This window comes from Ursus americanus, chromosome 29, assembly GCF_024610735.1.
Source record: "Ursus americanus isolate L20-20 chromosome 29, mUrsAme1.1.p, whole genome shotgun sequence".
In the NCBI taxonomy this organism is placed as follows: Eukaryota; Metazoa; Chordata; class Mammalia; order Carnivora; family Ursidae; genus Ursus; species Ursus americanus.
This window is the reverse complement of record NC_142155.1, coordinates 1,517,886-1,541,666: the sequence shown is the minus strand read 5'-3', so window position 1 is coordinate 1,541,666 and position 23,781 is coordinate 1,517,886. Positions and strand designations below refer to the sequence as shown.

At 35.6% G+C, this 23,781-nt stretch overlaps 1 protein-coding gene across 3 annotated transcripts in view; it reads left to right on the top strand.

Annotated features, from left to right (window-relative positions):
* Positions 1-23,781, top strand: part of CYB5R4 (cytochrome b5 reductase 4) — an 82,180-nt gene that overhangs the window by 36,221 nt on the left and 22,178 nt on the right. For all 3 annotated transcript variants that reach the window (XM_045804499.2, XM_045804494.2, XM_087856909.1), the window contains exons 5-10: positions 1,161-1,190; positions 4,315-4,375; positions 5,776-5,833; positions 7,220-7,313; positions 9,346-9,378; positions 11,340-11,462. In XM_045804499.2, the coding sequence (XP_045660455.1) occupies positions 1,161-1,190; positions 4,315-4,375; positions 5,776-5,833; positions 7,220-7,313; positions 9,346-9,378; positions 11,340-11,462 (399 nt within the window). The remainder of the gene's footprint in view (positions 1-1,160; positions 1,191-4,314; positions 4,376-5,775; positions 5,834-7,219; positions 7,314-9,345; positions 9,379-11,339; positions 11,463-23,781) is intronic.

Here is a 23,781-nt window from a genome sequence, read left to right as displayed (position 1 = left end):
ATTTTGAGGTATAATGTAAATGATTTTTAGGTCTTATGTCTTTCCAGGAAGTATTAACACTAGTAATGGCGTAGTAAGAAATACGAGGCTGAGAGTCAGAAGATGGAGTCCAGTCTTGGCTTTGTGGCTGAAGAGCTGTGGGTTTCATTCAAGTCCTCGACCTCTGGTTGTCAGTCGTAAATGAGGGGATCAGATGGTAATTTGCTCTATGTTGTTAAAGATCCCTTTCAGCTATGAAATTATTTCAGTAAAGTAAGGAAAATAAAAACAGTAGTCATCTGGCCTCCTATATCATGATTATTTTATGATAGTTGGGTGAGGTGGAGGTAATGACAGGATCTCTGGTTGATTGAAAATCAGAACATAAATAATTTGAAAGCTTTCATTTAAGTAGTTTCTTTTTCTATAAAACAAGTTCACCTTAACAGTTGATACCTGTCAGTTAACTGCTTGGATATTTTGTTGGCTTGTCATTCTTTTTTTTTTTTTTTTTAAACTCTATTTATCTTGCTGAGGGTTTTAGACCATCTGGCGTGGCACTTGTGGTGATCAAAATGCAATGTAGATTTGTGAGTTGGCTGCCATCCTGAAAGAAAATACCTGTTAAATTTTCCTGGGTTGTAACACTAATTATAGAGAATTGTATATACAAGTGAAAGTCTTATATTTTAGTCATTTTGCCGTTTAAATTTGGAGTAACAGTAATCATTTTAAGTCGTGACCTAGATAAAAAAAAAGATAATAAGGTGTCTTTCTTTGGGTTGTTAACAGGTATGTTTTATTTATGAAGTATAATAGAAAAAATTCTGGATAATTTTGACTACTTTAGCATATGATAACCTGAACAAAACCTGGGTTTTTGTATGCTTTCTAAAGAAATTAACCAAGATATTAGAAAAAAAAATGTTCAAAGAAGTAGAAAAAAACTCAGTGAAGTGGGAGATAAACACCTGGAGAAGAAATGGCCTGGTAATTTTCAGAGATGAAGCTTCCTTGTTTCAAAGATCAGCTGTCTATTTATTAGCCTTGTTTTTCTCCTCAGACCTTAAAAGAAAGCTCTTCAAAAACAGGGCTGTTATCTTCGAATATCATATTAACTGATACTCTCTTCGATGTTATCGTATTCCTAACTGCCTTTTTTTTCCTGAATCACTGTACAGACTATGGTGAAGAAAAGAAAGTCTTAAATGGTAAGTCATATATGTTTATGGTAAAAAATGGGTCATATTCACATGAGTTACATTCACATACAAAATGGCTTTACAGAATTATTTGGGGTAGTATTTAGATATTTTTTTTTATACAAAAGATGTCTTCACTTGCCTAACTTAGAGGATTTGGCAGAACCTTATAGATCCCTTATTCCATCCGTTACTCTTACAGTAACATCCCCGAACATGTGTTCATCTGCCTGCAGCTTGAATATTTGCAGTGATGAGGAGTTCTACCCTCAGAAGCAAGACTGAACAGGGCACATCCCTCTGGCATGGAGCTCAACGCCAGTGTTTACATACAGTTGCTGAGTAGCCTATTAAACTTCTTTACCAAGCTCAGCAGCTCTGGCTTCTTCATCCATTCAGTAGGACTCAGAATTATGGCTGCCAATGTCCACACCCCCTCCCGCCCCCGCCCTCCAAAAAAAAAAGAAAGGTATGGTCTAGTGGTCAGTATTGACTCTCAGGAAATGCTTATTTTACAGGTTTTTTCTCCATATTTGCACAAGAAAGTTATAGAAATACAGCTACAAGCTGGATTGCCAAATTACCTTTCCTTTTTTAACTTGAGAAAATAATCTGTATTGTAGACTGACTTATTGCAGTTTGTGATGTAATATCAGAAGCTTTTTGTCTTACACTGTAGCACTGTGTTCAGTGACAGGCCGATCTTAGGTTTCATCTGATGATTGACTCTTTTGTGATACTAGGCATAGAAGCTTCGCTTAAAGACTCATTACTGAGGGACTGGGCATTTCCATTCCCACCACTTATGGTTTCCAGAACCTTTATTTTCCTATTGCCCTCCTCTGGATGCTCTGCATTTAACTGATACCTCAGTTCAAGGTGGTCTTAAGAATGGAATATTAACATTGCATAAGTGATCTGGCCAGCACAGTTACCTATTTGATCTTGGATGCTATAAGATTGTTATATTTATTAGCTGCTTCTCATATTTGGCTCATTTAAGTCTATGTGGTATGTCTGTGTATTTGCAGATGTGATATCTGCCTGCAATGTCATTATTCAAACAGCTATTTTAGATCCTGAATGAGATAAACTGCTAGCGTATTCCACTTGAGACCTGACCCCTTCAAATTAACATCAGTCGTCAGGCAGCACTTTGGGAGAGGAGAATATTCATTTAGTCTGCCTAACCTTAATTAATTAATTTAACTCCACCCCACATTCACCACGGATTGCTTCAACTTTTCTAGGAGGATATTATATATAAGATGTTTTGTGTTGCTTGGTAAATGTTGACATCAAGACACATTCTACTGCCTATGACATTATTCTGTTCTAAAAAGTTATATTTGCATGATACCGTGTAGTTCTTTAGAAGGTGTGGAAATTGGCTCATTTGTTCTCTCATGAGACTGCAGGGCAGATTTCTTTAGTAGTTTGAATTTGAGGAAGCAGAAATGGTGGTTTTCGTGAGATCACAGTGCTGACGCCTCAAATCCAGTTTTCTGGTCCTAATCAGGTCCTAATAAGATCAAAATTGACTAACAGTTTGTGAATCCTGTTGATGGCTTTTTCTTATACAAATTGTTAGATTGTGATACATTTTTAATTTATATATCTATAAGGCCTCCAAAAGATAAATGACATTGATCTTTCAGTAAAATAGCTTTCCAGTGATTTTCAAATCATTTAATAAGGTTATCTTTTCTTATTTTCTGTCATTTTAGACAAAAATACATTTAAATTGTTACAGTCCTGTTGTTATACTTTTAGTTTTCTAGTAAAGCATCCTTCTTTAGGGTTCACCACTAGTTAGTTCATTACTTTGGCTTTGTTATGTCACATCTCTGAGATTTCCTTTGTTTATCTGAAAGTTAATTGTGTTTTGTAGTTACATAGGAAGAGATGGAAACTGAGGAAGGCCTGAACTCAGGGCTCATGGGCAGCCTCATCCCCCAAATATGGCTGTTTGATATCCTATTATTGCACTTGAGTTGGGTTTAAACAGAAACTTCTTGGCCAGAAAGAATCCTGAAAACCTCCAAACTGGCCTGTCAGAGAGGCCTCCCCTCTCTGACTTTATATACTATGACTTCTTATGTGAGAATTCTAAGACTCACCAGAGACTAAACATAAAATTTATTACCCTGCAGAGTTTGAGGAATAGAAATGTAATTGATACAGTGATTTTCAGAAGTCTTTTAGCAGCAGTCCTCCTTTTTTCCAAACTGAACCTTACAGGTAACAAACAATGCACTCCTGTTGTGGGAGGGAAATATTTAATGCTTCCAAAATCTCCAGAGTTCTTCCACGTTTCAGAGTTTTCATTTGAAAACCACAGTTTTAGCAGGCTTTTATCATGCTGTGTTGATGAATGCCCACAAGAGTAACTAAGATGGAAAAAGACAGAACACCACGTGTCTTTGATGTTGTGGAGTATCTGGAACTCTCAGACACTTCTGGTAAAAAGTGTAAATCGGTACAGCCACATTGGAAAAGTGTGTAGCGGCATCTGCTAAAGCTGAACATACACACACCTTATGAACTTACCAGATAAATGGATATACATTCTTCAAGAATGTACACGCACGTATACACAAATATTTCTAACAGCGGTATTTGTGTCCACTAGCCGAAAACTGGAAACAACCCAAATGTCCATCAACAGGAGAATGTATAAATTCACATATATTTATACAATGTAGTAATATTTAGTAATAAAAAGGAACAAACAACTGTTGCATTCAACAGCATGGGTAAGATCTCAGGAACCTCACAGTTTGATTTCTTGCTTACTGTCAGTCATGCTTGTTTGACATAAGGCCTGTAATGCAGGACAAAAAAAGCCAGACCGAAACAGAAAATATCTTATGACTACATTTTTATGAAGGTCAAATATAGACAAAAAGTAATGATGCTAGAAGTCAGAATAATGAGTACCCTTGGGGGAGGAGTGGTGATTGGAAGGGGGCATAGGATGGGTGCTGACTACAAGGGTATGTTTTACTTTATGAAAATTCATTATGTAGCACATCTATGATTTGTGTCCTTTTATGATGTTTTATAATACCTTTACCAGAAGAAAAAAATGCTTTCTAGATTAACTATAGCTGTTTTGTTTTTCTTTGTGAAGGCATGCTTCCGAAGAGCCAAGTGACAGATACACTTGCCAAAGAAGGTCCTAGTTCTCCAAGGTATGCAGTCTTGTTTTGCTTTTCTAAAGCTAACTCAGTTCTACACCAAAACATACACGTTAAAAAAAAATAAGGCGCTCTGACTTTGAGTTATTGCCTACTATATTAATCACGCTTCTTTGACACAAGAACTAGAGGGTCCCATATATCAGGTGTTGTTGGAGAATGAGCTGTTTTCTGTAAATGCGAGCTTTTAGTATAACTGAAGTTTGGTCCAGTTTAAAGGCTTTTATGTTTAAATCTTTGTGTTTGAAAAAACTTTAAATTTAAAAAAACTTAAAAAATATTTTTAACTTTAAAAAACTATTCAAGAATGTTTTTCTGATTATAAAGTATACATTCATGGTAGAAAACTTGAAAAATATAGAGAAATACAAAAAAGCAGGTGATAAAATCAGTTATAATGTATCAACTCTAGGTGTATACTTAATATTTGGTTTATTCTACCTAGTTTGAGTCGTATAACACCTATTTCTGTATTATTCTATTTTGATAATACTGGCATTGCAATGTATTCTATGAGCAATTTCCTGTGTCATTAAATATTGTGCAAAAGCATTTTTGTCTGCCTTCCATCGTATGACCATACCATAATTTATTCAACTGCTGTATTCTGTTTTTAAAATGTAAGGCACAGCAACTGTCTTAGTAAATTATTTGATCCATATGTACTTTTGTTAATGTTAACATTTCAGTTGCCTTCAGGGTTGAGTGTTCTTTGTGATTTTTTTTTTCTCTTCCTGCCTTTCTCTCTACTGCCAGTCTATAATATAACAATAGCATCCTGGTATATTTGTTAAATCTATTAAAGTATTTCATATACAGTTTCAACTTAAGAGCATAAGGAAGCCTCTGGGATTTACCTGTGGGTGTCCTTATGTCTGTAATAAGTGCAGTTTGATGGACAGCTATTACAAAACAGAAGACTTAGTTTTACCTTAAGGTTTATTGTCGAACCATTTAAAGCCCTTGATGAATTAGTATCTTGAATAATATTATGTTTGTGACGGGGAGGAGTGAAGGTAATAAGTATGTAGATTTCGTCATGCTTCTTAAGAGAATATGTTGTGTAACCTTTCTAAAAAGTATCTTGTCAAGAATAATGTTTGTTTTAATCCAAGTTGGAATACATGTTAGTATAGGTATTTTAAATTCAGAAATAATTACCACTTATATAACGGTAAGACATCCCACCCCATTATTTAGAAAAAAGCTTATTTAGAGAAATCTATTTTTCACTGTAGATTTCAACCCATATATTTAAAAATCATATACTTACTAACGTTAAGTCATATTGTATATTTTTAAACCATATATATTTTTAAATCATATATTTAATGACTTAATATATTTAGTACACAATTACCAATGTAATTATTCATTCTTTTAATATTTTACAGCTATGACTGGTTCCAGACAGACTCTTTAGTCACCATTGTCATATATACCAAACAGAAGGTAAACTTTAAAATCAGAAAAAAAGTAAATGTTCAATAAATGTTAGCTATTTTCTAAGTGCTCTTGTATTAACTTATTTACTCACAGAAACTCCATGGGGGAGATTAAATAATTTACCCAACGTCACACAGTAAGTGGCAGGGTCTAGCATTTTGAATCCAGGCAAGTCTGGCTCCAGAATATATACTCTTAACAACCATGCTATACCTCTTTAAAAAAGCTAGACTAGGAAATATATTATCTACTGTGTGTGTGTGTGTGTGTGTGTGTGTGTGTGTGTGTGTTTTAAGCATGGATAACAAAAGGAGAATCCCAGTTAACTTTATTGTAAGAACTAATTTCCTGCACATAGATTGGGATTTGAGAGACAGTAGAGACTGTATTACTGTGGCTTAGTAGGCTTAAACCACTAATGGGATTCCAACGCCCTCTTGAAACTAAAATTAAGGAGACAGTTGATTTACTAAGTACTTACTGAATTCCGACTTTCTTTGCAACACTATTTAAGAATTCAGGGATCTAATGATGAGCCAGATACGTAGATACTTGGCTTTCATGGGGCTTATAATCTGTCTGGGAAATCAGATAAATACACGGACAACTTACAACATCTCCAAGTAGATCCTTTCCTTCAGCAGTTGGCAGGGTTCCCTCACTTGAGGAACCATGTAAATTTAAAGGCAAGTTCTGGCAACTAGGAATTTCTGCATCACACAGTCCAAAACCAAGAGGGCACAGCCTAGGGAAGTTGCTCCCATTGGTAATATCAGTGAGGCACAGAGGATGAATGACTGAGGGAAGGGGGAAGATTTCTCTGTGGAATAATGTGTTCAGTGTATGGTATAAAGGATAGGTACCAAAATAACTTGGACTGAGGCTATGTAGAAATTAGAGATATCTAAAAATTTGTTAGTGAATTTTTCTTATAAGCTGAAGTCAGAGGTCGTGTTATTTGCCCAGCATCATGTAATAGTAGACAGATTAAAATAAACATACATATCTTGATTGCTGATCTGATTTTAATTTTTCCAAATTATTTATTCAACAAATATTTATTTAGCACCTACTAGGTACTAAGCAATATTCTAGACAGTTCCATACATTTAGAGCTTAGAGATGAGTGGGTGAGGTAGATATTAAGCTATTAATGTTAATAGCTAATAATGTTAATTAAGCTATTAAGATATCAATGTGTAATTAAAATTGCAGTATGTGTTTTGAAGGAGAACTGGGTTATATGAGGAAAAAACAGGCGTAATCTTTCCTCATCTTGTGGATTCTATAAAGAAGTGGCATATGAACATCCATGGATTATCTTAAAAGTGTAGTTGTAGAAATTTGGGCAAAATTTTACTTTTTAATCTTTCTTTTTGCTTTCTGTTTAAGGATATTAATTTAGACTCAGTAATAGTTGATCATCAGGATGATTCCTTTAGAGCAGAAACAATTATCAAGGATTATTCATATATTATACATCTTGGTAAGTACTTTATATTAATGGAAACTACTCCAGTTTCCTTTAAGTTTGGCAATAACTTGGTCTACAGTCTAGGTAGCTGTAGTATTTTATCTGATATTGTCAATTGGTTTGTCATTTTTGATCAATTTCTATTCTGTTTTTTCTTCATACTAATGATAGGGCTAGGAATTGTAGCATGACCTCATTTTTCCCAGGTTTAAATAATTGTATGCAGTCAAAATAAATCATAATATGAAATATTTGTTGCCCCGGCTTTGTTAAGTGTCTTTTACCTGACACCTACAAACAAATCTCTGGAGGCCTGCCACGTGCTCCTACCGAGCAGCCATCACTAAGTGCTGGTTCCATGGGCCTGTTTTTTGCTGGCCCTGTCATGGGAGGTCAGAGGCTGCAGCATAGACTGTAAAGTTGTATTGTAGTCCTCAGCCTCCTGTTCCTTCATGACCAGAGATCAACCATACAATCATTTCTGTCTCCTTTGAGAAATTAGAAATCAGAAGAAAGAAAGTAGGACTAAAATCTGAAATCAAAAGTACCAGGTTCTTAATCCACTTTTTCCCAAATGACTTTAGGATTTCACCCTTTTCTTCTCTAATGAAGGTGATGTTACTCTAGAAGGTGGAAATAAGCAAATAAAAACAACAACAACAGCAACAAGAAAATTGTGTTTTAAGCAGGCGTTCTTATATGAAGAGCATATCATTTACTTTTGCAAAACAGAGACTGATTCCCCAGACAACAGCTGACTCAGGATTCTGTTCACTGCTTTACTGTATTAATGAAGTACCTTTGTCTTGAATTTGATCAGAGTTGATAAATTTTTTCTTTCCTATTTTCTCCATTCAGTAGATTAATCAAACTGGAACCTTAAACTTTTCTTCTAGAAATAATAACTTGTCCTGTTTTTCTTAGCATAAGATCTAATGCATAGGGGCATCTGGGTGGCTCAGTCGGTTGTGTCTCACTTTGGCTTGGGTCATGATCTCGAGGTCCTGGGATCGAGCCCTGCATCTGGCTCCCCAGTCTTGAGGGGAGTCTGCTTCTCCCTCTCCTGCAGCTCCTCCCCCTGCTTGTGCCCCCCCCCCCCCGCATAAAGAAATACAAAATCTTAAAAGAAAATAAAAGATCTAATGTATATTGCCTCTTAGGGGAGAGTTTTAACCATACACTCAGATGTCTAGAAAAGTGTACATTACTCATTAGCACTGCATGATTTTTCTTTAAGTAAAACCTCTGTGCCACCTCTGTTGTTTCAAATATTTTCTGGCTAATTTTGTTCATAGTGTAACAATATGTAACACACAATACAAAAGAAACAAAAATTCCAGAGTCAAAAAATATGAGACCCTTGGATGCTGATACTGTATCGGAAGGACTAAAATAATGCAGAATTATAAGTTCCAGATAGCCATATTAACACAGTGAAGTTTAGAGCAGATGTCTGTAAAAATATTTCTTGCATCTCTCTCCCCCTTCTGGAATGCAATTTCCAGAAGGGCAATGGTTTTTCTCTTTCATTAACTGTTGTATCTATAATACCTAGAAAGTAACACATAGATACTCAATAATTTTCTTTCAATAACTGAATAAATATTCAACCGTAGAGAACAATAAGAAAGGGAGGACGGAGCCAGACACAAGCCTGGCCTTCACGCACGTCTGTACTTGTGCACGCACCAGAGCATGCGCACTGCAGGTGCTGGAGTCCTACCTGCCCTGCTGCCTTCTTGGTCTGTAGGTTTGTCTGTCTGGGACCATGCTTTGGACTAGTGTGGTTACCCGCTTGTGGGCAATTGGGTGTTTGCTCTTTAATAGGGAGAGAAATTGAAAAGTTGGAAAACTGTATTTATATTTAAACAATTGGACATTTTGGTTGTGTACAGTTTCTTTTTCCTGGCCATCAGAATATGTTTTACTCATTTTGAGAGATTTGAAATAGTGCATATAAGAACTGTTTAGATGCTCTTACATGGTGTTCATAGACCGTATGAATTGAAGTTGGATTTTAACTAAACATATTTTTCTTTCCTAGGGCTAAGTCATGAAATTCAAGAAGATCTTTCTGGTAAGCTACCAAAAAATAATTATTTGTATATACACACCTATATATGTATATATACATACATAAGAAGAGAGCGGGAAAGAGAAAATCAGCATTTGTCTTATTTTTCATATGTATATTTTCATATTGCAAAACAAAGATGTGACATTTTCTATATAAACGAATACATTAATTTTTATAAATGTGTTTTTCTGCCTCTGGTTTTAGGTTTTTTCCCTCTGTTTTCTCTTTCTCCTTATTCCTTTCATCTTTTTACCCTTTCCTTTTTCTCTCCTTAGAAGAAAATTCTTGTCTTCTTTCAATTCCTCCTTCCTTCCTTATCTCTGCCCTCCTCCTGACATGCAACATGTAGGAAGATACTAGACACATTTTTCTTAGGCTTAAAAATATAAATATGTAATGTTGACAGGGCATAGTAAGTTATGAATATTGCTGCATATAAAAGTACAGTATGGATTTCACAAAGCTGTTTAACAACAGAAGATTCATAGAATGGTGGTTTCTTGTTTTTTTTGTCTTTTGTTTTTAGTTCTATTGATGTGTAATTAACAAAATTGTAATATATTTAATTGCATGATGATTTGATGTGTGTATACATTGTAAAAAGATTCCCATAATCAAGTTAACACATCCATCACCTCGAATATTTACTTTTCTGTGTGTGCACTGTCTGAGCAAATTGGAATTATACAGTATTATTAACTGTAGTCACCATGGTTATATATTAGATCCTCAGACCTTATTCATGTCTTAACTGAAAGCTTGTACCCTTTTCTCACCCTCTCCCCATTCCTTACCCTCCCAGCCTGGCAACCACCATTCTACTCTCTTTTTAATGAGTACATGACTTTTTTTTCTTTAAAGATTCTACATATAAGGGACACCATGCAGTATTTGTCTTCTGTATCTGGCTTATTTGATTTAGCATAATGCCTCTGGGTTCATCAGTGTTGTTGCAAATGGAAGGTTTTCTTTTTTTTTTTTTTAAGACTGAATAATATTTTCTTATATAAATATAGATATATAGAGAGATGTACACATATATGTATAAATATATATACTTTAAAAAATGATATCGTTTCTTGTTTTAAAGTACTATCAGAATATCTGACACTGGTTCTGTGCTTTCTTTTTCCTGTATATGGCAGCAAGCTCTGTAAATTGTAAAAATTAAAGTCAAGGACCATGTTTCTGTATTTGTTAAGCTTCCAATCAGTGCTCATTGAAATGAATGGATTTGACTAATGTCTTAAAAAGTTATTGTTAAATTGCTGTTGAACTATGTGTTTACTTTGAGGAAGAACAGATTGTTTTTAAAAACAAACTGAAATATAGTTTAGGTCCTTAAAAGCATATTCAATTCATAAAATTTAACCAGTATATAAAGGTCTGTTTTTTGTTATTATACCCATATATTCTGAACTCAGTCAAAAATTAAAAGATACCCTAAAAGGTCTTTAATTATTTAAGATTCTTATGTACTTTATAATGATTCATGAGGTTTTTTCTTTGTTTACTTGGCTCAGTATTAATCCACTGAATTTATTCATAAGAACACCTCAGATCCCAATTAAGAAATGTTAAGAGTATAAATTAAATTTGCTTTTATAGGTCCATTCAATGACCAATTTGTATGTTAGCCCCCTCTTTTTTTTTTTTTTTAAAGCTATGTGTTATTTGCCATGGCTGTATTTGAGCTTGTATGAAAACTAGCAGTACATATTAGTTTGTCCCTTGATAAATTAGTTTGAAAAGAGTTAATTTGATTCATAAAATAAGCTGGATTTAATATCATTTAAGGCATAAACAATTTTGACAAATATGTGTACAAAGTCTTATCTTACTAATGATCCCTGTTATTCGTATCAGATGAGGATATTTGTATTGTTTGAGAAAGACTGATTTTAAAGTAATGTGTTATATTTAGTTTCAATGAATACAAATGGAATTTATCTTCTTTTCAGTGCGGGTTGTTGAGAACGTAGGAAAAATAGAGATTGTCCTAAAGAAAAAAGAGAATACTTCTTGGAAACGTCTTGGTCACCCCCTAGAGAATCATAATTCACTTATTCCAAAGAAAGATACAGGTATGCTGCGCTCTCATTTCGAGTACTGTGTTCATGAAATTGTCGTGTCAGTGATGCAGTTGTACCAGAGTTTGGAAGGCTATTTGGGAGGAGCCAAAGGGCCCTTGTATCTCTCTATAAGAAGTTGTAAAAGGACATTTATCTGTTTTCCTCCTTTTTTCAAATTGAGGTAGGATTGACATATAATATTAAGCTAGTTTCTGGTATATCACATAATGATTTGATATTTAAAGACTTTGTGAAATGATCACCACAGTAAGTCTAGTTAACACTTATCACTGTATAGTCACAAAAGCTTTTTCTTGTGATGAGCTCTTTTAATAAAGATCTACTGTCTTAGCAACTTTCAAATATTCATTACTGACTTACTAACTATAGTCCCCGTGCAGTATATTATGTCCCCATGATTTATTTATTTTATAGCTGGAAGTTTGTACCTTTTAACCCTCTTCGCATATTTTGCCCACCCCACCACCTCCGCCTCTGACAACCACCAGTCTGTTTTCTGTATCTGTGAGCTTGGGTTGGTTTGTTTGTTCTGTTTTTTAGATTCCGTATGTAAGTGAGATCAGACGGTATCTGTCTCTCTGTGTCTGACTTGTTTCACTTAGCATAATATCCTCAAGATCCATCCATGTTGTCACAAGTGGCAAGCCTTTATTCTTTTTTAAAATAGCTGAATGGTATACCATCGTGTATGCATATATATACAGACACATACATACCGTATCTTCTTTATCCATTCATTTGTCAGTGAACACTTACGTTGCTTCCATATCTTGGCTACTATAAATAATGCTGCAGTGAACATGGAGGGACACGTATCTTTCCAAATTAGTGTCTTCATTTTCTCAGATAAATACGCAGAAGTGGAATACTGGATCATTTGGTACTCCTGTTTTTAATTTTTTGAGAAACCTCCATGCTGTTTTCCATAGTGGCTGCACCAATTCACATTCCCTCCAGCAGTGCACAAGGGTACCCTATTCTGTGCATCTTTGCCAACACTTGTTATTTCTTGTCCTTTTGACACTCGCCATTCTCACAGGTGTGGCTCATTGTGGTTCTGATCTGCGTTTCCCTGACGGTTGGCGATGCTGAGCACCGTTTCTTGTATTTGTGGGCCATCTGTATGTCCTCTTTGGAAAAATGTCTCTTTCGAGACATTTTTTGAATTTTATTTTTAGATTTTTAATCTATTTTTTAATCAGATTGTGTTTTGCTATTGAGTTGTATGGGTTTTTTTTTATATATATTTTGGATATTAAACCTTTCTCAGATATAAGATTTGCAAATATTTTCTCGCATTCAGTAGGTTTCCTTTTCATTTTGTTGATGATTTTCTTTTTCTTTAAATTTTTTATTTAAATTCAATTTAGTTAACATACACTGTATTGTTGGTTCCAGGGGTAGAATTTAGTGATTCATCAGTTGCATATAATACCCAGTGCTCATTATATCAAGTGCCCTCTATAATGCCCATCACCCAGTTACCCCTTCCCCCTATCCACCTCCCCTCCAGCAGCCTTCAGTTTGTTTTCTGTAGTTAAGAGTCTGTTATGGTTTGCCTCCCTCCCTATTTTCATCTTATTTTATTTTCCTTCCCTTCCCCTATGTTCATCTATTTTGTTTCTTAAATTCCACATGAGTGAGATCATATGGTATTTGTCTTTCTCAGACTGACTTATTTTGCTTAGCATAATGTCCTGTAGTTCCATCCGTCATTGCGAATGGGTAGCTTTCATTCTTTTTGGTGGCTGAATAATACTCCATTATACATACACACACACACACACACACACACACACACACACACACACACACACTACATCTTCATCCACTCATTTGTCGATGGATATCTGGGTTCTTTCCATATTTTGGCTATTGTGAACATTGTTGCTATAAATGTTAGGGTGCATGTGCCCCTTCGAATCTCTGTGTATATTTCTGGGCTTTCTATTCTGTTCTGTTGATCTATATGTCTGTTTTTATGGCTACCATACTGTTTTGCTTACTATAGCTTTGTGGTATAGTTTGAAAACTGGGAGTATGGTACCTCCAGCTTTGGTCTTTCTCTGCTCTGGCTATTTGAGGGTTTTGTGATTCCATACAAATTTTAGGATTAATTGTTCTAGTTCTGTGAAACATGCTGTTGGTATTTTGATAGTGATTACACTAAATCTATAGATTGTTTTGGGTAGTATGGACTTTTTTTAAAACAATATTCATGGATTCCTACAATTCATGAGCATAGTATTTCTTTCCATTTATTTATGCCATCTTCAGTTTCTTCCTGTCTATATCTAATAGTTTTCAGAGTACAGGTTTTTACCTCCTTGGTTAAATTTATTCCTAGGTATTTTATTCTTTTTGATACAGTTGTAAATGAGGTTGTTTTCTCAATTTCTCTTTCTGATAGTTCATATTAGTGTATAGAAATGCTACAGGGTTTTTGTGTGTTGATTTTGTACCCTGCAGCTTCGTTTACTGTATCTAACAGGTTTTTGGTGGAGTCTCGAGGGGTTTTTTCTATATATTATGTCATCTGCAAATAGTGACACTTCTACCTCTTCCTTTCTAATTTGATGCTTTTTATTTCTTTTTCTTGCCTAATGACTGGGACTGGGACTTCCAGTATTGTGTTGAATAAAAGTGGTGAAAGGGGCATCCTTCCTTTGTTCCTGGTCAGCTTTTTACCACTGAGTATGATGTTAGCTGTGGCCTTGTCATTCACAGCCTTTATTACACTGAGGTGTGTTCCCCCTCTACCCACTCTGTTACAAATTTCTGTCATAAATGGGTGTTGAATTTTGTCAAATGCGTTTTCCGTGTCTATTGAGATGATTGTATGATTTCTGTCTTCCATTTATTAATGTAGCATATCACATTCACTGATTTATGGGTGTTGAACCATTCTTGTGTCCCTAGAATAAATCCTCCTTGATCATGGTGTATGATCCTTTTAATGTATTGTTGAGTCCAGTTTGTTAATATTTTGTTGAGGATTTTTACATTTATGTTCATTAAGATATTGGCCTATAAATTTCTTCCCTTGTGGTCTCCTTGTCTGGTTTTGGTATCAGGGTAATGCTAGCCTCATAAAATGGGTTAAAAAGCATTACCTCCTTTTCTTTTTTTGGGAAGAGTTTGTAAAGGATTGGCATTAACTTTACTTTGAATGTTTGGTAGAATTCATTAGTGAAGACTTCTGGTCCTGGACTTTGTTTGTTGGGAGGTTTTTACTCACTGATTCAGTCCTTTCTAGTAATTGGTTCATTGAGATTTTCTATTTTTTTCATGATTTAGTCTTGAAAGTTGTATATTTCTAGAAATTTATCCATTTCCTCTAGGTTGTTCAATTTGTTGGTGTATAATTGTTCATAGAATTCTTTTATGATCCTTTATATTTCTGTGGTATCAGTTGTAACATTTTCTCTCTTGTTTCTGATTTTATTTATTTGAGCCCTTTTTTTTTTCTTGGTGAGTCTAGCTAAAGGTTAGTCAATTTTATTTATCTAATCGGGTACAAGATCTTAGTTTCATTGATCTCTTTTATTGTCTTTTTAGTCCCTGTTTCATTTATTTCCACTCCGATCTTTAATATTTTCTTCCTTCTACTTAGTGCTTCACTTGTTTTTCATTTTCTAGTTCCTTGACATGTGTAGCTAGATTGTTTATTTGAGATTTTTTTTGTTTATTGACGTAGGTATTTAGCACTATGAACTTCCTCTTACAACTGCTTTTGCTGCGTCCCATAAATTTTGATATATTGTAGTTCCTTTTCATTTGTCTCAAAGTTTTTTTGATTCCTTCTTTGATTTCTTTGTTGACCCATTGGTTGTTCAAGTATGCTGTTTAATCTCCACACATTTGTGAATTTTTTATACCATTCTAGTGGGAAAAGATGTTTGATATGATTTTAATCTTCGTAAATGTATTAAACTTGTTTTGTGACCTAACGTATGATCTGTCCTGGAGAATGTTCCATGTGCACTTGAGAAGAATGTGTGTGTTCTGTTACTTACTTTTGGTTGAAATGTTCTGTGTTTATCTATTAAGTCAGTCTCGTCTAATATGTCATTTAAGGCCACTGTTTCCTTATTGATTTCCTTCCTGGTATAAGTGGAATATTGAAGTCCCTTACTATTACTGTATTGTCAGTTTCTCCCATTAGGTCTGTTAATATTTGGTTGATATATTTAGATACTTTAACCTCTGTTGGGTACAGAAGTATTTACAAATGTTACATCCTCTTGTTGGATCAACCCTTTTATCATTATGTAATGCCTTCTTTGTCTCTGATTACAGTCCTTGTTTTAAAGTCTACTTTGCATGTTATAAGTATAGCTACCCCAGCTTTTTTTGGGTTTCCATTCTCATGGAACATCTTTTTTCATCCCTTTGCTTTCCATTTGTGTGTGTCCTTACATCTGAAGTGAGTCTTTTGTCGGCAGTATATGGATGGGTCCTGTTTTTGAATTCATTCAGCTATTCTGTCTTTTGACTGGAGAATTTAGTCCATTTGTACTTAAAGTGATTATTGATAGGTGTGTACTTTTTGCCATCTTGTTAATTGTTTTCTGGCTGTTTTGTAGTTCTCCTCTGTTCCTTTCTTCTCTTCCTCTCTTTGAGATTTGATGACTTTCTTTAGTGTCACACTTTGGATTCCTTTTGTTATCTTTCGTGTATCTGCTGTGGGTGTTTGCTTTATGATTAGCATGAGGCTTGCATCTAAAAGTCTGTATTGGTAGCAGTCTATTTTAAGTTGATAGCAACTTAAGTTTGAATGCATTCTACAACTCTACATGTTTACTCTTTCCCCACACCCATGTTTTATGTTTTTGATGTCACATTTAATAAAAACCCTTTTTTGTATAAACTTTAAAAAATTATTGTAGTTACAGTTGTTTTTATCACTTTTGTCATTAACCTTCATACTAGCTTTATAAGTGATTAATCCACTATCTTTATATGTATTTACCTTTACCAATGAAATTTATACCTTCATATATTTTCTTCTTACTAATTAGTGCTCTTTTCAGCTTAATGAAGTACCTCTAACATTTCTTGTAAGACTGGGTTAGTGGTGATGAATTCCTTTAGCTTTTACTTGCTTGAAAAACTCTTTTTTTTAATAGAGTTTAAATTTCAGCCTCTACTATCTAATGTTAGGCATTACAAAGTTATTAGATAGTGATACCTGAATGGAGAAGCCCACTTGTGCTTAGACTGTTGTTCAACCATTTACTCCTTCAGGTTCCTTTTTATAAAAGGTTCATAACCAAGTTTAAGTTTATACCTTGTATGCACATCTCATTTTTTTTTATATTAAAGAAGATGTGTTCATTGTTTTTCTGCTTATCTAAACCATTGTCTCAGTTTATTCCTAAAGGATGTAATTAATTTCCTTCTTCATTTCATTTCCCTTTTTCCTTTATTTTTTTAGGTTTTTAGTGTTAGTATAACATTTATGTAAAGGGATGAATATTAAAAGTGTTCTACCTGATGAATTTTCACATAGTAAATGTCCACTGTATTTTCTTTTTGGAAATTGACAGGATTTGCTCCTTGTTCCGAGAATTTTGAAATTTCACAATTTGATATGCCTTAATGTGGGTCTGTTTTCATTTTTCAGGTTGGCTCTTTCTCCTTTGTGCTATCTTTTCATTATGGGAACTTACAACCTTCAGTTCTGAGAAATATTGATTTTCCTTCTCTTCATTGTTTGTTGCCTGGCATACTGTATTAGTTGCTAAGGCTGCCATAACAAAGTACCAGACTGGGTGGCCTGATAACAGAAATTTATTTTCTCAGTCTAGAGGCCAGAAGTCCAAGATTAAGGTGTTGGCAAAGTTGGTTCCTTCTGATGCTTCTGTCCTTGGCTTGTGGGTGGCCATCTTCACATGATCTTCCCTCTGTGTGTCTGTGCCCCTGATAGCCTCTTTTTCAAGGATATCAATCATATTGGATTAGGGATCACCCCCACTAATGACCTCATTTTCACTTAATTCACCTTTTAAAAGAACCTAGCTCCAAGTAGTCACATTGTGAGGTACTGGGGGTTATAGCTTCAACATAGGAAAATTGAGGGGGACACAATTCAGCCTCTAGCATATACCCAATCCAGAGACTCTTTGTTTTACCCACTCTAGAGAGTACACTTCTAACACTTACCCGGAATAGGACAGGGTCACATGTGGCCATGCTAAGTAGGGGAAGACTTCAGAAAAGGTGGGGGGTGGGAGCATCTAGGTTTCTTAAATGAACTTTCATTCAGAACGTGGTTTCAGCTCCACCTTCACTCTGATTCCAGATATAATGGGTCCTGCCAGTTTCTGAGGCTTCAGGGATTTTTTGTTTCAAGTGAGTCAAGTCTTGGCTTTCTTTACTTCTAATTTAAGATTCAGCTTTATTGAGTCCGCTGAGTCAGTTACCAGTTGTTTCTTTGCCTTGTCAGCTCCTAAAGTTTTGTTGCTTTTTATTTCCATTCTTTCTGTCCTTGCAGGCTTATGCTTTAAAAAACAACCAACCAACCAAACACACACACACACACACACACACACACACACACACACAAACACACAAACCTTTGCTATTATTTTAAGGGAGTTAGAAGGAATTAACTGCAGGTATTCACTTTAGCATCTTTAAATATTTAACATTATAAATATTTTAAAAACCATAAAGTTATATTTGTAGATAATATTTAATTTCAGAGACGTTATCAGGTAGCATTATTTTGAGTATACATTGTGAGTAGAAAGCTGTTTTAGACACTGTGCTAATTATTTTCCGGAGTATGAGACTGAAGAATACTTTTTTATAAAGCAACAGACCAACAAGGGCAAGTTCTATAGTACAAACTGAGCGTATTCCAAGATGACCCCCAGCAAACAGATGCGGATGAGTTGCATTGTGAATGACTCCCTGAAAGAGGTGAATTTCAAGCAATGTAATGAAAATAACTTTCAAACAAGTAACAAAAAACTATGAAGGGTTTTCTAGGAAAAGGTTCAAATTGTTACTAGGTATTTATTGTGCCAAGGCATTTTGCAGGCTGTAGAGAAAGAAAAGTGTAAGCCACAAGTGGGGAAAGGTAAAATAGAATTCTTTTATAGGAGCAGAGGCCAGAATTTTGTGGTATTAGGAAGGGAGATAGAACGTAGAGGAATAATAGTGCAATCCAGCAGGTCGGAAGAAAATAGATAAAAGACAGTGACAACGAAAAGAGATATTGTTAAAGTGAAATCTCTTGCCCTGATATTATCTATCTAGTGATTGAAAAATCATAGCAAACCAGATAAAAGCCAAGTCCAAGAAATAAATGATACTAAGAACAAAGGGTGACCTCCATTTGGAAAGTGTTAGAGTGAGTATCACTCAAGTTTTCTCAGTAATTTCCCGAGGCTTTCCATGAACTCTTTTGTCTCTGCCATAAATTTCTGCTTGAGTCCTGAACCATTAGTTAGTTTTAGCTTTCTTGTCTGAAATTGGATCAATGCAGTATTTTTCATTGAATTGGGTTTTTCACTTTGGAAAATGACTCAGAGTTTAGGGGATCGTTTATTTATGTGACTGAATTAACAAAGATGATTTCTTCTTTGTTCTTTCCACTACTTAAATCATGACAGAAATTGTGGATTAATCACTAGCAAAGCTGAGTACTTGTATCATCAAATTATTACTATTAACTTGCCATCAGTAATGTCAAATGTTTACAGTCCATCACGTGTTCCTAGGTTTTCAATATGTTAAAATTGTTGACTTTTTTTTTTTAAGATTTTTTTTTTATCTGACAGAGAGAGATGGCGAGAGATGGAAGACAAGCAGGGGGAGTGGGAGAGGGAGAAGCAGGCTTCCCCGCCGAAAAGAAGCCTGATGCGGGGCTCGATCCCAGGACTCTGGGATCATGACCTGAGCCTAAGGCGGACTCTTAACCAACTGAGCCACCCCGGCGCCCCTAAAATTATTGACTTTTACAATACTAGCATGCTGGCTTCCTCTTATTAAAGTAAGCCTGTAAATCTAAAACTTTTAATGCAGTACCTTCTCATGTCAAATCTAGAATGTAGAATTTAGAATTTACTTACACAAAAGATTAAAATAAAGCAAAGAACATAGTTAGAGAAGAGAAACTACTTCAGTTTTACCTTTATTTTTTTTTTTTTTAAAGATTTTATTTATTTATTCGACAGAGACAGCCAGCGAGAGAAGGAACACAAGCAGGGGGAGTGGGAGAGGAAGAAGCAGGCTCATAGTGGAGGAGCCTGATGTGGGGCTCGATCCCATAACGCCGGGATCACGCCCTGAGCCGAAGGCAGACGCTTAACGACTGCGCCACCCAGGCGCCCCTCAGTTTTACCTTTAATCCAAATGTAATATGTGATATCTTAAACTGTATCAGTGGAACTAGACTACCATTTTTGAGTTGGATGCTTCCCATTTTTTTCCCCTCAGAGGTGATGATCGTGAGTGAATAGTTGTGTGTGTGTGTGTGTGTGTGTGATGGGTGAGGACCTTGTTTGTCTATTAAGGGTCAGCAACTGATAGGCAGTTGGGTTACTATTTCTGTAGCCAACCTAAAATTTTATTTTAATTGCAGTTGCCTTTACTGTGGGGCCTTTGATCACCAGACAGTTAGTTTTATAGATTTGCCAACGAACACTTCCGTAAATGAACATCAGGATACAAAACTGTAAAGAGTTTAACAAATTTTGTCACAATTTTGATGTCAGCAGCCACTTATAAACCTTTATGTTAAATACATGTATTGAATCTGTAACTTTAGTCTTTATAATCTGTGTTGAACTATGTGAAATTGTTGGTATTTTACTATTTTTAACCTAGAAAGCTGAACCGTTTTGCGTGGTTTGACGTCTACTTTCATAAGGCTTCTTAGCTGCAGGCACCGCGTGCACGCACACACACTGAGGTACTGTCTGCGCTCATAAACGTCCTCGTGGACGCACTGTAAGCAATCATTTAATGGAGCCTTTTTGTAGGGCAAGCTGCTTGCTCACCATGGAACAGACCTTCTTGCAGATGTAGGAAGAGCCACCCCCACACGTCTGCCCAGTCTTTGCCTGTACATCCATGTTTATTTGCTGTCTGAAATAAGCATTCAGAATTACTAGAAAAGAAGAAACACTGCAAGTAGCAAAGGAAAACTATGCTTTGTTCTCCTCCATTATCTCCTCCGCCCAGCGTGCACGAAGGTGTTGCGTACTCAGTAACCATATAGTGCTTTGGCATCTTGCCGTCTTATTTTCATCTCTATTAGAATGGCCCAAACGTGAAATCTGAAGAAACACAGAAAAGATGGGGCAGACTGTACCTGAGTAAGAAATTATTTACTGTATTAAAAGATAAAATGGAAAAAGTTTAAAACCTTAGAATTCAGATGATTCAGGCACTTGAGTGTACAGTGTTGGCAGCATTATTAGTTACGGAGCAAGAGAGGAAAGGTGCTAGGTGTAGAAGTATTCAAATTTAGTGACAGTCTTGCTGAATGGTGTGGGGTCTAGACTCCATTGAATCTAGTCATGGAGAAAGAGCTGCCTTTGTCCTAATTTAACACTACTGTTTAACTCCACCAAATCCTCACCTCGAAAGATTCAGTTCCCATCAGTCTGAGGTAGTAAAACATCTTAATATAACTTTAGGATTTTTTAACAATAGCTATTGTTAAAAATATCTAAACAATAGATATTGTTTTAACAATAGCTAAAACAAAAAGGAATCTGTGCTTTCTGTCGATTTGATAATACTAATTTAACAATTATGTATGAAAATTCTCAGTCTTTGAGCATCGTTTCATTGTATTTTATTCTAATATATGAATAAACATGTATCCACAGATACTCATCATCCTTAGTGTTTGAAGACAAGTTATGGATATATATTTTTTTTAAGAGAGAGAGAGAAGGGGGTAGGGAGGGCAGAGAGAGAGAGAGAGAATATTAAGCAGACTTCACGGCCAGCACAGAGCCCAACGTGGGGTTTGATCTCTCGACCCTGAGATCATGACCTGAGCTGAAATCAAGAGTCAGATGCTTGACCGACTGAGCCACTCAAGCAGCCTATGTGTTCTTATTCATATATACAGAGTGGTTTGAGTGAGGATATTTTAACTAAACTACTAGAGATTAAGTGGAAGCTTTATCAAAATTAGTGAAAACCCTCAATAATTTTTTAAAAACAAAAAATAAGTACAGTTATGTAATGCTTTTAAGAGTAATATTCCAACTTTGCTGTGTCTTCAGTATAGGAAGATATTCTACTAACTTAATAAGTTTGAATTATTTTATCAGTAGTCAAAATGTTAAACATTTGTACAGTGCTTGAAAATAGTTTATACTCAAGTGTTCCGAGCATCATCCCTGCAGTCAGGTTCATTGCTCATCAAGGTCACTGTCTTGGCAGAAATAGCTAGCAAGCTAAATCAGCCTGGCCCCTGCTATGTGAACAGTGACAGATTTTAATTACTCTCAGTGTAATTAAAAGATGAAAACTTCCTTCAGTGTTTCCTGGACTTTTAGAATCTGGGTGTTCTATCTTTTTTTTTTTTTTTTTTTATAATTTTGTATTATGTTAGTCACCATACAGTATATCCTTAGTTTTTGATGTAATGTTCCATGATTCATTATTTGAGCATAACACCCAGTGCACCATGCAATATGTGCCCTCCTTAATACCCATCACCACTCCCCTTCCCTCTGAAGCCCTCACTTTGTTTCCCAGAGTCCACAGTCTCTCATGGTTCATTCCCCCTTCTGTTTACCCCCCCTTCCTTCCTCCCCTTTCTTCTCCTACTGATCTTCCTATTTCTTATGTTCCATAAATGAGTGAAAGCATATGACTGTGACAGATTCTGAGTGGAATGTCTATTGTATTGAATGGCTGTAGGTTGTGTTTTTTTCTGTGTGGACATACTTAAGTATGTACATAAATATATATATATATATATTACATAAATTTTATATATATGTGTGTGTGTGTGTGTGTGTGTATATATATATATATATATATAAAAGACTTTATTTATTTATTTGACAGAGAGAGAGGCAGTGAGAGAACACAAGCAGGGGGAGTGGGAGAGGGAGAAGCAGGCTTCCCGCAGAGCAGGGAGCCCGATGCCGGGCTCGATCCCAGAACGCTGGGATCATGACCTGAGCCAAAGGCAGACGCTTAATGACTGAGCCACTCAGGCGCCCCCATAAATATATTTTTAACTATTATAGATGGTAGTATGTTTGGGGTTGTTTCTTTTTCATGGACTGCATTTTTGAGTGTGTTAAAATCCAGCTAATTGGTTGCCCTACCTTGGTTTAGGAAGATCATGGAGAACTAAATGAGTAAAGGTAGATTGCAAATTAGGAGGTAAGTAAATGACAGTTAGGTGATCGAAAGTAGTAATGAGTGCTGAGAAAAAGTGTGGTTGATGAGAATAGTAGAGAATGGGAATATTCAAGAAGAGATATACCTGAGAAGAATCTTGACTTGCTGAACTGATTCCTTAATTTGTACATTAAATAGTTATTTAGGAAGTTGTAAAGGGTGGAGGGATAATCTATAAATATTTGTGCTTGAAATGACATGGTCAGAAGAGGGAGGAAGACACCAAACCAGAAGCTAGTCTAGAACAGTAGCTTCTCGTACTTTTTGAACAAAGCCTCTGAACTGGGGCAGGAAACTCTAATCACATCTTGCCTCTTCCCACATCTTCTCCGGCTGCTCTGTGACCTTGCGCAAGCTATTTAACTTCTCTAAGTCTCTGTTTCTAGTAGGGAAAGTAGGAGTGGATGGGTGCTTTAAAAGTGTGCTGAGGTCAAGTAGGAGTTAAAGACCAGATGGAGGGCAGTGTGGACTCGTAACCAGGGTTCTCTTTGTGTTCTCTCTCCCACTGAAGACTTTGTCTAGATTTGAGCCTTGTGAAATTGTATCCTTTAGAAAAAAAAATGCAGTGTCTTTTCAACCAAAAGAAAAGAGTATGCCCGGATTAATCATATTATCCTTAGTATTTTAGTATTACCCTGAGTAATATCATTTGTATGTTATTAAGAGAAGTTAGGTGTTTGGGACAGAAATTTTTCTGTCTTATGCTTCTGTTTCACCATCTTATATTATTTCGGTTTTTCATTTTCTTGTGTAATTATTTATGCTCACAAAGCCCAAAACCTGACACTTAAATAATGGCGCCGTGCAGCCCAAAGTAGTCGGCGCATCTGCTTCCTGTCTTTTCTCCTCCTGTGTTTCCGGGCCGTGTGTCTGTGCCGTCTCTCTCAGTGTAATTAAAAGATGAAAACTTCCTTCAGTGTTT